The 15,316-nt window shown below is 35.4% G+C and overlaps 2 protein-coding genes across 3 annotated transcripts; both read right to left on the reverse strand.

Moving 5' to 3' along the window:
• Positions 1-496: 496 nt before the first annotated feature.
• Positions 497-7,584, reverse strand: LOC106914157 (uncharacterized). Of its 2 annotated transcripts, none has more exons than XM_088011762.1 (5): positions 7,327-7,584; positions 6,662-6,874; positions 6,423-6,566; positions 6,277-6,326; positions 497-1,451 (listed from the first exon to the last, which is right to left on the reverse strand). In XM_088011762.1, exons 1-5 carry the CDS (start codon positions 7,388-7,390, stop codon positions 1,374-1,376), a joined length of 549 nt encoding a protein of 182 aa, XP_087867888.1. In that variant the 5' UTR covers positions 7,391-7,584; the 3' UTR covers positions 497-1,373. The 2 variants fall into 2 exon arrangements, with proteins under 2 accessions (XP_087867888.1, XP_014836261.2); XM_014980775.2 differs by having other exon boundaries at positions 6,662-6,880; positions 7,327-7,583.
• An 838-nt stretch (positions 7,585-8,422) lies between these two features.
• LOC106914150 (uncharacterized) lies at positions 8,423-11,657 on the reverse strand. The gene is made up of 5 exons (XM_014980766.2): positions 11,452-11,657; positions 11,027-11,230; positions 10,810-10,953; positions 10,672-10,715; positions 8,423-9,652 (listed from the first exon to the last, which is right to left on the reverse strand). Exons 1-5 carry the CDS (start codon positions 11,513-11,515, stop codon positions 9,590-9,592), a joined length of 519 nt encoding a protein of 172 aa, XP_014836252.2. The 5' UTR covers positions 11,516-11,657; the 3' UTR covers positions 8,423-9,589.
• Positions 11,658-15,316: the final 3,659 nt, after the last annotated feature.

Raw genomic sequence — 15,316 nt, forward strand, 5'->3', positions numbered from 1 at the left:
GACACCGTGTCACAGAAGAAACCATCGTTTAGATTTCTACATTGTCACACAAAAAACAGCAGATGCAAATGAAGATAACTGAGCAGTAAGAGGTGGAGTGTTTCCACAAAGCGACACAACATGAGCTGCTTTACAATAAATGTAGTGATCAATGAAAATCTACATTTCAGAGAACTATTGCATCATGTTTTCATTTCCATTCAGTATAACTGCTCTCTGTCACTGCTGGGAAGAACAAACAGAAAGCAGAAACATTATGTGACACAACCTTTCCATCCTATCTCTGATAATGTGAAATACACAGAGACTTGTTGAATGTTTCCATCACGTCTGTCTTACATGAGACATGCAGAGAGACGAAGAAACACTAGTGGTGACTATATTCTTTAGGTGGTGTACTGCGGATATGACCTGCGGATTCGAAACTGCCTCATGAATCGCATCTGTTGAGCCATCGCGGTATCGTTTCTAACCGTGCACAGAAAGAAAAATGAGAAGAGGTTTACCCATGTTTATTTCAATTAGAGACACTTAATACAGCGAAAAATATAAAAACAAGAAGGAAAAAAGAGAATAAAATAAAACAGCTGACAAAACTTGCTGCTTGTGCAATATAAACATCAGCAAAAGCACAAATACAGTAAAAAAAAACAATAAAACAAGTAACTGTTTGAGTTTGATCATACAAGTTTGATATTTATTAAAGCTAATAAAAAGTTTGAATATTCAGAGCATAGTATGTATAAGATAGAGATGCAAGATTCCTTTAATTGGGAACACTGACAGTTCTAATTAGTGGTAAAAATTAAACCAGTCCACCTTTGTTCTTCCTAAGGTTTACATATAAAAAACTTCTTCACTAGTTTGAAACAGATTCTAAATTTACCTTACGCTGTTTTATTTCGTTGTAAATTTCCTTGAGACATGAGTTGTGCCATGTAAATAAACTGAACTTAATTGAATAGAAACAAAACCTATTAAAATCCCAGAAACATAGAAATAAAGATATACTTTTTAAAATCATTACAATGTAACATATTAACTTCATGTTTAACACATCTGCCATATTGTGTGTTTATGGCATAAAACAGTTTATACAGTTTTATGCTGCATAAACTGTTTTAATAGACAAGTAGAACAAAATAGTTTGTGTCAACTGCCAACAATGTTTGCTGCTTTTGCTTTAATGTTTTAGGGTTGCATGTGTTTTGAACCCACAGAATGACTTCAAGCTGGCATAATGTACAATGACTGCACATTTCTTCTTTTCAGTATGAAGCTGCACCTTTAATACATGTGGGATTTGCAATAAAGCAAAATTAAAACATGTGAGGATGTATGTAAGGAGTTTTATAATTGGAGAGGAGATGTCTCTATCCGGTCCTGTTCACCATGCCACTGTTCACAACAGTAGAGTAGGTGTCCTGTGATCGGGTGTTAGGATTGAGTGTCTGTAAAAAACAAACAGAAAACATTTTGTAACATGGTTTTATCACAGTGACTTTCAAATTAAATGTATTAATCTGACAGAGACAATGTGCAAAAAATCGTTAATGAAAGATGCTAAAATGTGTGCTCTCTCGAATTATGGCAGAAAAATTTCCCCATAAACTAGCCCCTTGTTCTGCGCTTAGCGAGAATTGAATCGAACGAAATAATCCAGGAAGGCAATGCTACTGTGCACCAGATTTAGTTTAAAATAGCTTCTATCTGTAATCCCTAAGGACATAAGTTAATAATATACAGTCTAAAATCATACATAGAAGTCATAAAATTATCTCAATAAAAACAGTACTAAATTGTGTAATTATAGTTTTCATTTTCAGTTCTGGAACTGCTGGTTTTCTAATAGCACTTTCCTAACATGAGAAAAGTCCTCAGGTCAGCAGAGAGTTTTCGACGTTTTGGGGGTTTATTCCATTCTTTAATGTCTTTGATTAAGAAGGTTGTCTGTGCAAACGCCGAAAGACACTTGGGTTTTCAGTGGTGGAGCAGTAATAGTCACAATTTTGAAAACAAGCCTCACAACTAAATTGTTAAAGTTTTATATCTTACTAATATTTAACAGTGATGGTATCTCAGTGGCGTTTTATCTACCACTTTTATGGCTTGGTCGTACAGGGATTTTAGAGGTTTTATTGTTGTCTCATTTTGTTCAGAGCAACACAAGATACAGTAATTAATTACAGTAACAAGATCTCAGAATATTTCTTGTTGAGGTAAATTCCATCTCGTAGGCACTTGCCAGTTACAGTCACTATGGCTTTACATGAAGAAGTTGGAATAGAAGATACACAAACTACACCTAAATCATTTGTGGGCTGCATGTTGGGTTTCCAGTTGGAATCATAAATGCAACAGAATGACAAACAATACATGGATAATGTGTAGCATTCCAAGTTGTTTAGATGCAAAAATAGGCAGATAGGATCACTATAAAAAACACTGGATAAACATCTAATGGTATGTTAAGCTACGCAACGATCACACTCCATTCTGTCAATAACAACTGGGGAATCTCAAACAGCAGACCATGCGTAGTGCGAGAACTGTCCTAAAGTCTGAAGAGAAGAAAACAAATCAGAAAATGAAAATCAGATGGTTGAATTTGAGGCAAAATCTAAAACTGCAGATTTTGCCACATGAAGCCTTTTTAACTCTCCTGTTATGTTCACTTTTGAGGTACAGCTATAATGTTCGCGGGTCAATTTGACCCGGGGAGTTCTATAGTGTTCTATAGTGTCAGAAACCAAAAAAATCCTCCAAATCTTTTTAGTGTCTGATTATTAACTCCTATACTAACCATTTCAATCAATATTTGTGCAATTATGTTTTTTACTCCTCACAAATAAAGGATCAATGACGACAATTTACTCATTCGGACATAAAAAAATGTGATTTACATTTTTTTATGGCCACTGAAAAACCTAAACACAAAATAACACTAAGTATCTTTGAAAGTGACTTTTTGGAAATTTTTTTATATTACATTTAGATTTTTTTTTGAAGGGGTCATCTTTATAATTGAACTTGAGACACTATTCTGCCCTGGGTCAAATTGACCTGCTGACTAAAATCAAGACAAATGAGTCCTGAAGATGATCCTCCAGCTGGATTTCCAATTTAAACCTGCATGTCCAAAACATAACTGGGTTTTTCATCACATGCTGCCCAGATTTTTATGTCATATTTAGCTGGTGTGGAAGGCATATATAGTGTAAATGAGCAGCGACCTCTGAATGCCAGCGGTGATCTTTATGAATGCCACAAATCTTCCATCTACTGTGACATTGGGGCCTGTTTTATAGGACAGAGGAAGTTACAACCCACATGTTCCACACTGTTCTATTAGCTGCTAGTTTGTCTTGTCCATCGATTGTCAAATCAGATTACTCTGGAGAAAAGTCTCCAGAAACATTATGGCCCATAATATTACCCTGCCTGTCTCTGCATCCCTTAGACTGGCTGTTGATTCATCCTTTGACTTGAAAACTCTGGTCAGAATGAGGACCTCCAAATATGCATCTAAATGCATCTGGTCCAGCTCCTTCCAGTTCTCTCCAAAAACTCGCCTTCCTTTTAGACTTGTCATTTCAACAATGATTTTCTGTATTGCACTAGGCACGAGTAGCTCAGACTGACTTGATGTTTGTGATGTGAGTTACTGCCATCCTGGGATGATCAACAAGAAGTTCCAGAGCTTCTATGGTTGTCATCTTTTTATTTCCCTGCTGCTCATTTCCTGATCTCCGACAGCGACAATATTACATGTACCTTCAGTGTGTAATGCGTTTAGGACTCCCTTGCAGAGAGTATTTATGCCCCCCCCCCACTTCTGCTGAGTGTCCACTCAGTGTGGGTGGAGTTTGTCCACAGGAACAGAAAAGGTTCCTGTCAAAAGTTGCATGAACACCTACTTTCTGGCAGCTTCCTAGTGAAGTAAAGAGAATAGTGAAGGAGTGGGTTTGTGTGCATGTTTAGGTGTGTGTGTGGTGTGTGTGTGTGTATGTGTGTGTGTGTTCATGCATGTGTGGTGTGGTGTTTGTGTGTGTGGTGAAATATGTCTCATAGGTGCAAGGAAACAAATAGAATTGGACATTGTTTTAATCTTTTTACCCTTCAACTTGTATGGCGGGTCAAATTGACCCTTAACAGTACGTCTGTAACAAATGGACCTAGGGGGGCCTGCAAGTGTGTAAAATGAACCATTTTCATTTTGTACACAGAGTGCACCTATTAAGACAAATAGAAAAAGTTTCATGCAGAAAAAATACTTCTAACTATTTTTTTTTTATTTTTAATCTTTGAAACGGGTCAAATTGACCCGCAACATAACAGGAGGGTAACAGTGAAAATTGATCTCTGAAGTTTTCTTTAAAGTAATATAAAAATTTCTTTCCGTCTTGTTCTAATAAAGTCTGTATCATGTCTCGTCTCGTGAGTTTTAGGTATCGTTACACCCCAAGTAATTAATCAGAGAAATGGCTTCCAAATACATTTTTGCAGTGTCATAATTTAGTGCATTTCCAATCCGCCTAAAAACAAACTGCATTTTAAAGTATATAAAAATATATCAATATGATTTTTGAACATAAATGTAGATCCAAAACAAGTCCTATATTCTTTGACAACGATCTACATAAATGGGAGGGACAGACTTCTGTTTTCTAGTTATTGTGAAAAACATCGCCACTGTTTTATTTACATCTCTGTGACACTAGACAGAGTCACAGAGATAATATTCTGAACCATATTGATAGAAGAGAAGCAGTAAATGTTTTGATGTTTTCAGACAGATTGTAATTGCTCAGTTTCCTCAGTACCACCAAGCAGCTGACCGTATCAAATGCTCTGTCCAAAAACACACAACTACAACCTTTATCCAGCTACGTCTTTACCTTTTCCTATTTCCAGACTACACTGGAAGACAGTAACTTCTAGTAACATTGATAAACTTGCTCCTAATCTTGGAACCTATTTATGTTTTAAATGTGAGTCATTTCTAAAACACGTAACATGAAGCCAAACCTTTCATCCCAACCATTTACTGGATCATTTAACAGAAATTATCCAGTAGTGATGAGTTAAATCAAGTAAACTTTTCTGACATTAGAACTGAAGCCAGAGATAAGATACATTTTGAATTAGTTGGGTGAGGAAGGGATAAATCTTACAATAATCATTTGATCTGCTGATACTGGACTGTCAGGCTGGTCCAGGAGTATGTAGGACCCAAAACAGAACTGTGTTTGGGGCCCAAGCAGAGTTTAGACCAACACTCTCTCCTGAATTATTTATATTCATTTTAAATTTGCCGTTCTCAATTGCTTGCCCAGCTTACATTTAAGAAAACATTTTTTAGCTAACTAGTGAGCTTGAAATAAACTCCCTAAATCCACTGGATGATAGAATCCAATGAGTTACATGATACATGATACACTTGAATAAAGGCTGTAGTTAAAAGCCGTACATACATTCTGATTTAAGTAGGTTTGTTTGGTTGAACGTTTTATAATATGTTGTCTCTGTCAGAAGTCAAGTACTCTCAGATAATGGTAACGGTGATTTATGCAGTTTGCCGCGCTTATACCTTGGGCCAGCTGTGCTTATATAACAATGATCCGGTTTCAAATAGTTTTCCAAAGGAGCATGTAAGAAGTTGACGAGGGTCTTTTGACGGTACAGGAGTCTTGAAGTCTTGTTTGTGTTTTGATGTGTTAAATAACCACCTGATGCAAAATTGATGCAATATGAAGGCGCTTTACTGGAATCTTTAAAAAAATGCATTTGTGGTTTGGACAGTTTCTGATAATACAATATTCCACACCTTTTGTTTGGGGTCTGAGTATAGATTTGATTGTTTTGTCTGCCAAGAACATATAAATACTTTACATAGTCTTAAATAACAAAGAACACTCATACTGTATATGCATTAATTTGGAAAGAAAAACAGTTTTTCCTATTTTCTGTCCTTTGGATAAGGTAAACATTTCCCTCCTGAAGTGACCACCATGTTGGGGACTCTGTGGTGAACAAAATGTTATTTTCTTTTTGTCAAACTGATGACAAAAATGTTTCACATGATTGAATCATCTAATTTGGATATGATTGTGTAATTGAAGTATAAAATATCACTGCATGCATGATTTAAAGTCATGTGCAATGATAAAATTGGTGTAACATAATAAGTGATTATTATATTTTTGTTTATTTTTTTTAAACAAACAAAAAAAAAGAAATACCAGTCTGTCTTGAAAAGTTTTTGACAATACTTACCTCATACTCAGATGGACCATGTGGAGCCCGATGTCCAGCTCTCGGAGTTGCTGGAGGACATAAAGAGATTCAATGCGATCGTTTTTAATCATTTTTAATCTTTCTACTTTGATCAAGAGACATGCATTACACAAGCAGAGCCTTACGTTTAACAGAGGGGGTCGGTCCATCGGAGCTTTTCTTCTTGGAGCACCTGTAGATTATCATCATCACAACAGCGGTCGCGATTACATCCACAACAATGAACGTCACAAAGAGCTTTGGATCCAGTTCGAAGCAGTTCTCACAGGCTAATGGGGGGGGGAGGGGGAGAAGCAGCAATGGGACAAGAGTTAGTCCTGTAATTAACACAGGTGGCAAAAAATGAAAAGATGTTTTTACTTACCTCTTCCTCTGACATAGAAATAATAAATGCCTTTGTCCTTGATTTCACATCTGTATAGAACTGGGTGTTCATATGTGAATGTATGTTTACTTATTGTCTCTCCTTGATTTGTTGGAGGTGTTGTAGGTTTTGGAGTTGTTGATTGTCCCTCATACCACGCTCCATCTCCAGGACAGGTTAGTGTGACTTCCTTTTTCGAGAATTCTGCTCCTCCTTTAACTGGTTGCACAGTTATACAGTTACCTCTTTGCACAAGTTTTAGTTTATAACCTTATAATAAACCCACGTTTTCATCCTCTTAGTACTTCTCACACAGAACCAGGAAGCTCTCAGAGCTGATATAGGCTCTCATATAAATGTTTATGCATGTCAGATTTATTTTTTCAGTTTCTTTAAACCATATTATGATCATTTTATAGAACTTTACTCAAAAGTGTTCCAATCAACACCTTAAAATTGAAAAAAGTATTATTAGAATCTATTGATAAATAGTAAGAAAGGACAAGATTGAAAGCAGTAAAGGAACATTAACACAGGAAATGGAATTGATGCTAACAAATACCATGTCTAGAGACAATATCTGCTTTTGTTTTAAGTCGAAAGAGACTAAAATGCTCCAACTCTACAGTCTAAAGCAACATAGTATAAAATTGTGCCACATTTACCTGTTCCAGCCTTCACGGAGGTCGCAAACATGAAGATGACAACGAACACAGCCTGAACAACCATCCTAAATAATCCTTATTGTCTGATTCTGAATGTTTTTTTAGGTTTAGATCAAATCTGTAAAAACTCTCTAAAAAGATATGATTTACATCAAACTGTCTTTTCAGAAAGTCAGAACGATTCAAAATGGAGCTGATGGTTCTCTCACTGACACTGTCTCTAGTGAAGATCCACTCTCTCACACACACACACACTCACACACACAGGAAGTGTTTCCTTTTTTTCAAGATGAATTCACAAACCATAAAACAAAGTCTACCTGCAGTACCGTGTGCAGAGAAAAAACTTATGTTTTGTTGTTGTCCATTCCCTGTAAAATAATTGCACTAAGTTTATTATACCCTTTATGTTAAAATCCTGTGTTATTAAATTTTCTGTTCCTGTTCTTAAGTGTGTCTTCTATTTATTTATATAACTTCGTTTGCTCCTTTGTCCCATTTGTTTGAGCCATCTGGTTATTTTCTTGTTGCTACACCTCAAGTCTGTTGTGTTATGTTCATCTGGAAATCATGTTCGGCCAGGAGATTTTTCGAAGTTAAAATGTTTACATGTTCTTTTCATTTTATCAACCTCACTCTAGATATGCAAACTGTTCAGGGACACATCTCACCCACTAAGCGGCTTACTTCAAACCCTCTACCTAAAATGCAACAAACAGATGCAGAGTGAGTCTGGATCAATGTTTTTCTGGTTTTCTTTCATTTTACTCTCTCTCCAAACTTACAAAATATACTCCTATTGTCTTTGCAAACAAATAAACCATTAGAAAATATTATTTATATAATGTATAAAATTGGCAGTTAAGTATTTGGAAGAGTTTTGTGCAAGTTAGTGTACAAATGTCATCTCTGCATCCTCATAAAATGTATAAATTAAGCTTATTGGTGCATCCTTTAGTACATGTCTGCCACCTGGTGGTTTAACTCAACAAAAATACTTCTGTCTTTCAATGAAAAACAATCTTTTATTTGTAAGAGAGAAAAGCAGAATAACCAACTTCATATAAGAAAAAGGAAAAGTAAAGAAAGACTGATGTTACAGTAAATATGTGAATTTATTACTTTTACATAGATTACAAGCAATGAAATTGTGAAGCCATAAAAGGAAATGTAAGAACCTACAGTCGTTACATGACTATGAATTATAAAATTTACCGAGTTGCAATTCAAATTCAAAATAAAAAGGAAAATAATAGTTCGATCAAACAGTTTAAAAAGTATCCTTAATAAAAAAAGTAGTTTTCTTTGAAGGATTCCTCTGTACCACGCTCACTATCTAACTGGTCTTCTAGCTTTTACTCCACAGCATTGAAAAGCAGGAGATGTCTGCAGTTGGACTCCTTTATCTAATCACTGTTTGTCTATCACACACCTCTCAACCATTTTTGGGTGGGTTCAGGTCGCCCTTCAGAGCACACACTCCATCTTTTATCACAAATAGATCTGATAATTTCAAACTAATATTTTTATTAGCTCTGAAATTAGCAACTTCCAAAATGATCCTATCAGTATTACATCTTAATTCTTCATCTTTGGATAATGATTTTATTTGAATAATTTTATGTTTGTTCCTATTTTTTGGGTAACAAGTTTTACTAGCATCAAAGTGCTGAATTTTATTTATTTATTTTTTGTTCGAAAGGATTATAGCAAACATCTTTTTAACATTTCCCTATTTTTTTACATGAAGAAATGTCTTATGCATATGGAATAACATTGCTGTTCCTGAAAATGGAAAAAATAATCCAAGGTTGAGCTCTTCATTATAAAAAACATTTTTTAAAAGGGCTTCTCAATAACTTTTTGGATGAAAAATAAAATAACTAATTATGTGTGTCATTACCTTGACACTATAATAAACTTTATTACTCTAAATGAATGTTTTTTAGCTTAATAAAATCTAAATAAAACATAAAAATATAGTAAATTAAATACAGATATACATATAATAAATTCCATATGCATGAACAAACGATATATTTTTTACTTTCAATCCTGCTTTTGAAATTCTACAACTTATTTGCTACACAATTTCTGAACAGCTGCAATTTCACACACAAAAGATGACTCATCATTTTAAACTAATTTTACAATGTTCAGTTTTAATGAAGTTAAATCTAATACAAGTTCTGGTAAGTTTTGCTATTTCATGCTATCGGTTTATAAATGTTTGCTTTCTTCTGACCTCGTCGTTGATGGCCATCTACCCCGTCCTGTGCACCACAGTGGAGTAGGTTTCCGTTGCTTGAGTGTTGGGGTTCAGTGACTGACGAGACATAGGTTTTAATATGGATGTGTTACCATGTGCAAATAAAACAATAAATTACAGTAATACACAAACAAACAACAAATAAGTGATTAAAATAAAGTAATTAACTATTCACAAATCATCCAATAAATAAATATAATAAAACAAACTAATAAATAAATAAATACCCTCAAGTAGGTCATCCAATACACATAAATGACCCATTAAATAAAATAAAACAAAAACATTTCACTAAAACATCTCCACGTTTTAGTGAGATGGTTGTAAAGTCGATTCTTCAATGCATTCCAAATGTGTGTATGTGTGTTTTTTGATTGATCCTCAGTAAATTTTCAAGTGTCATAACTGATCACAATTTTTTTTCAAATAGAGGAAACACTCAGACCATGCAGGAATTTTAAAATGTGCTCCATAATAAATTACCAAAGGGTTAAAATATTCTTTGTTTCATATATGATAATTTAATTCAACACCAGTTGGTGTTAATAGAAATAACTGCTTCTCCATGTAAAATCTGAGCTTGGTGCTGACTCAGCTCATTTATCGTACGTTTTCCATTTTCTGAATAATCTGCTCTCTGCTAATTGGAAGGATTTTACTAAATAGGCACACTTTACATAATCCTATAAAAAACTATGCCTTTAAGAAAACTGTTAAGCTAAATAAACTTTTCTTTTGATTGTATATGTAACTTTAAATCACATCTACAGTAAGAGAGTTAATAAAAATTCTCTCATCAACCACCAAACAACAAAGTGTGATTCTCACAACATGACTTCAGTAAACCTGCTATGATCTTGCATTAGTCTCACATAATATAATAATAATTTTGATGCTGAGGGTGCAATGAGAAGGATATTATGTATTATATATACATAAAGCATTTTTCTTGTACAAAAAAAGCTACAGATTGAAGGATTTGATTAGACCATAACATATCACTATAATGATGCTTCTTTTAGTTCAACAAGAAGAGAAAAACTGTATTTTGTAACACAGTTCCTGATAATACCCACCTCATAGGCAGAAGACTGGTCTCCTTGAGGCCGGGTTCTACGTGCTTAAAGAAATAAAGATAATAAATATTAATTAATTCCAAGGACTTCATGAGTACTTGGGGCCCAGAAATTGGGATAAGATCTGTTCATTCCTACCTCGTGGGGGTTGCATCGGTACATTCGGGTGTTTCTTCTTGGTGTAAACATAGATTATCCTCATCAACACGGCAGTCCCGATCACATCCACGAGAATCACCAGCATGAAGAGGAATCCGTTCACCTCAAAGCAGTTTTCACAGGCTGGAGAAGAAAAGTGATCAGTCGAACAGTGTACGAGCACAAAGGCCTTACAATGAAATCTGGTTTTACTTACCCTTCCCTTTTACGAAGAAGCTGTATTTTATTTTTTCCCCTCCGCCTTCATCTCCATATTCACAATAATATTGGGCCTGGCCTTTAAATTTGAATTCATGAGTTTCACCAGGTCCTAAAAGATTTGCTTGATCCATTTTATTCGTCCATGTTCCGTTTCCTGGACAGGTCAGAGTAACTTTGTCTCTCCAGAATGAGACTCCTCCTTCAACCACAAACACAGTTAATAAATAACTGTAATTATTTAAGTTCATAATGTTTATATACATTTCTGTTAAAACTTCGATCGATCAAAGACACTAAAGGGTTTGCTTATGGCAAACAGTATATTTAGAGCTGAAATATGTATTTGTCCAACCTCCAGACAATTAAATATTTCAACTTCACGGTAAAAATAAAGATGTCGCAGAACTGGTGGGTGCTTACCTTTTAGAGACTCCACCGTGGCTAAAAACATGAAAAGGACGACGAACATGACCTGGACACCCATCCTGCGAGTTTCTTTATCCGTCTGGAGTTTGGATCAAATCTGTGAAGTCTGAATTAAACTCAGGAGCCTGGTTAATGGCAGACTGAGACTCTCTCTCTATCTCTCTCTCTCTGTGCTCTCTCACTTGTGCACACTAATAAACTCACGAAAGACACACACATTTAGCTCTACAGGAAGTGCGTGTTTTTTCAAGAGGATTTCACTGTTCATTGAAGTCAAGCTGAAGTGGAGCTTGTAGAAAAAAACATTTAGATTCCTGATTTATTCAGATAAAAATAAATAAATAAATAAAAAACATAGATAAGAAGCAGGAATAACAAAATAACAGATTTAGGCAAATTGTACAGTGGAAACTCTAGATGAGAATCATGTGTTCAAATAGACAATTTGAATATGAAAACAAGTTTTCCCAGAAAAATTCAAGACCCTATCCACCACAATTACAAAGTAATGCTCACTATTATCTACAGCAGCTGTGCTAGAAGTATTGCATGATGATATTTTAATGAAAGAATACATAAAAAAGTAAGAGAGCAAGATTTCACCCACCTGTTGGAGACAATCCATCAGTTGTCTCCAACATGATTGAGACAACTGATGCATTGGATCATTAGAAGAGTTTATTGTATTTTATCTTTCATTATGACATAAGAGAGAATGTTATTTGGTGTCTTTTATCCTCGGGGATTATGTTCTGGAGCCTTAAACCAACACAACACCGAATTTTATGGTTCAAGGTAGAAATTTTGGCCACACTGGCACCCCTTATATTACTCCACTGCAATCTATTGGGTCACTGTCTCCAGTGTTGGTCTCGACACTTTAAATGCTCATAGTGTCCAAACGTTAATGTTGCCCAACTGAATACTATTCTGTTTATTTATCTAGCACTTCAAAATTATTGTCATATAATTTTTACAAGAAAAAAAACCTGGTCAATTTCATTCATAAAGAAATTATATGATTATAAAGAAAAATACAATATAATGACAATTGACAATGACAATTTTGGTCAGCCGGAGTTTATTTGAAGAAGGCCACATTGAGGTGACTTTGCAGCGATCTATTGTAATGAACAAGCATGTGGTGACAGTAGAAACAACCGGCTCCATTTTAACAGCACAGAGTTATATTGTCTGAGACGCCGGCTGTGTTTGGGTGATGCTGTTAATCCTACCAGCAAGTCAACGTCAAGGTTTCAAGAGGTGTTTCAGCTCCGGCTATGAAAATTCATGTTTGGAACCTTCATATGCTGTTCATTTTTTATGTAAAAAAAATATTCACTGTATTTATATTCAAAGATTGCATTGAATAGTGTATTTATAATAATATTCAGCATTTATTTTCTTATTGAAGGATTTTGGTAAAAGAAGCTTGTATACGTGTGATATAAGAGAAAAGCTCTTCTGCGTTGTTGCATGCTGTTAGGTTCACAATGAACAAACAATAGATTGACTTGATGTCGTAGCGTATTTCTGTGCAACATACATTAAATATAAATTGGTGATTTATAGTATTAATAACTCTCAAAATAGAGAGAATATTCTGGCTTGAATGTCATTATTTTACCAGTGCATGATGGGTTGATGAGCTCCTGCCTGCCAGAGCCGACGGCGGGTAACTGGCATCAGTGTTCTTCCCTCATGCAGAGAAATAGAAAAGCTAATGGTCTAGCAAACATATCTATCAGAGTTTAGTAGGTTCTGCTTTCTGTGTCTCTTTTTTTCTTCTTCGCGTTTTGGGTCTGATGTCGTTTACTGTAAATTTCTCCCTGGTTAGTGAGCGTAGTCTTTGTCTCATTTTGTTTATCGCTTTGGGTTTTGATAACAATCATTTTGGTTTTGTCTTTAATAGCTCTTGTCACATTTCCTGTTTCTGCTCTCTGGTCTGTTTCCGTTCTCTTTGCTTTCTGCCCTCACACCCAGCCTGCGAATAATTACAAAAGCTTTCATGCATCTTGACATTTACTTTCGCAGCCAGTTTTTATTTTTAGGCTTTCGGTTGCTCCTTTGTCTGTGCTGCCTTGTGTATTCTTCTTCATGTGGAGCTGACACGTTCTTGCTGCCACACCTCTATTGCATTGTGTTCAGCTTACTTCACTCCGCTGGAGCTATCCAGCTGTTGTATCCTCCTCCTTAAAGATTACTTTATAACAGCCACTACTTTCCATTCCAAGAAAAGCTGTAAAAAAAAAAAAAAAAGCATTTGCTATTAATTTTTGATTGTCAAAATTACAATGTGTGTTATATCCAATTTAGGCAATAGTAGAAATGCACAAATTTACATTTTGACATCATGTTTTTATCATAACTAAAGAGAAATAAATTGACTATGTTACAGTGAAATGCATTTTGTTATGTAAATTTGACTATTTGCTATTAAAGGTGCTGTAAATGAACTGGTGTAACATTTGTGACAAAGACCTATGTTGTGATTGACAGCCTAACCCAGTATGCAAGAGGTCACACCTGTAATCCAACCCTGCTGTCCACATTTGACCAGGAAGCAGCTGACAAAATAACCCACAAAGTCAGTTTTTAATCTTGCAGATTTTAGACATACAGTAAGCTTTCCGATCATTTTAAGAGTTCATGTAGGATCTAGTAACTGCTATATGCTTGGGGTTACAGTTAATTTAGAAAACAACTTTTTTCTAAGCTTTAACTTCCTGGTTGGTGTCTTTGGATATTGTTCTTTGTTCATGGTGCCATCGATTCTAAGAAGTGCACCAGTTCCTCTGGCAGCAAAACAAAATGAGGCTGCCACCTCCATACTTCACAGCTGGCATGATCTTCCCAGGTTTACAAGTGTTCCCTCTTTTTGATTCAAATGTGATGATGGTCGTTAAGGCTTTCCTGTGTTTCTTTTGGAGTAATGGCTTTCAGCTCATGTCTGTTCAAGGAACATTTTACTGTGAATAATGACCCTTCAAGGCAGAATCTTTGCAAGGTCTTTGGCTTCTGTTCTGGGGTCTATCGGTACATTTTGGACCGAAAAGCGTTCATCTGTGGGACACAGAATCTGTTTCCTTCCTGAGTGGTGTGGTTGTTGGACAGTCCCATCATTTCTATACTTGCATATAATTGTTTTAACAGATGAATGCGGCACCTTCAAATGTCTCAAAATTGTTTCGAGTGACTTCTTTGCACTTTCCAGTCATGTCAAACAAGGGAACAGTGTGTTCCTGTCATTTTCCTTCTATTAGTGGACTTCTTTTTTTGTTGTTTTCTTGTATTGATTTCTTGTATAGATTTCTTATTTTCATTGTATTTCTTTAAGTTTGGTCATGCATGTGTTTTGGAATTGTTTTGCACTTAGTTTTATCTGATTCTAGTTTATTATTTCTTAGTTTAGTTTCTCTTGGATTAATTTTGTTAGAGTTGGTAATTATTTCTCTTATTTTGTTTTTTTTAGTTTCATCTTCGTTTTGCCTTAGTCACTTTGCCATTTCTTCTTCTTCTTCTTCTTCTTCTTCTTCTTCTTCTTCTTCTTCTTCTTCTTCTTCTTCTTCTTCTTCTTCTTCTTCTTCTTCTTCTTCTTCTTCTTCTTCTTCTTCTTCTTCTTCTCCCCTTTCCCAGCTACTAATCATTTATCTCATCTAGCCTCATTTGCTACCTTCCCAGCAGCAGTCAGTTTCTCTCTGACTCAGTATTTCTGCCTCATGGACTCATTGCTTGCCACTGGTTCCTTCCCTTTGCTCTGGATGCGCCATGCCACTGTTGCTCAGTGTTTCCCAACCCTGGAACTCAAGAGACACTGCGGTTCATGTTTTAGATGTTTCCCTGATTTAAAACCCCTGAT

Source organism: Poecilia mexicana, unplaced genomic scaffold (genome assembly GCF_051168715.1).
Source record: "Poecilia mexicana isolate PSO_F unplaced genomic scaffold, ASM5116871v1 scaffold_13, whole genome shotgun sequence".
In the NCBI taxonomy this organism is placed as follows: domain Eukaryota; kingdom Metazoa; phylum Chordata; class Actinopteri; order Cyprinodontiformes; family Poeciliidae; genus Poecilia; species Poecilia mexicana.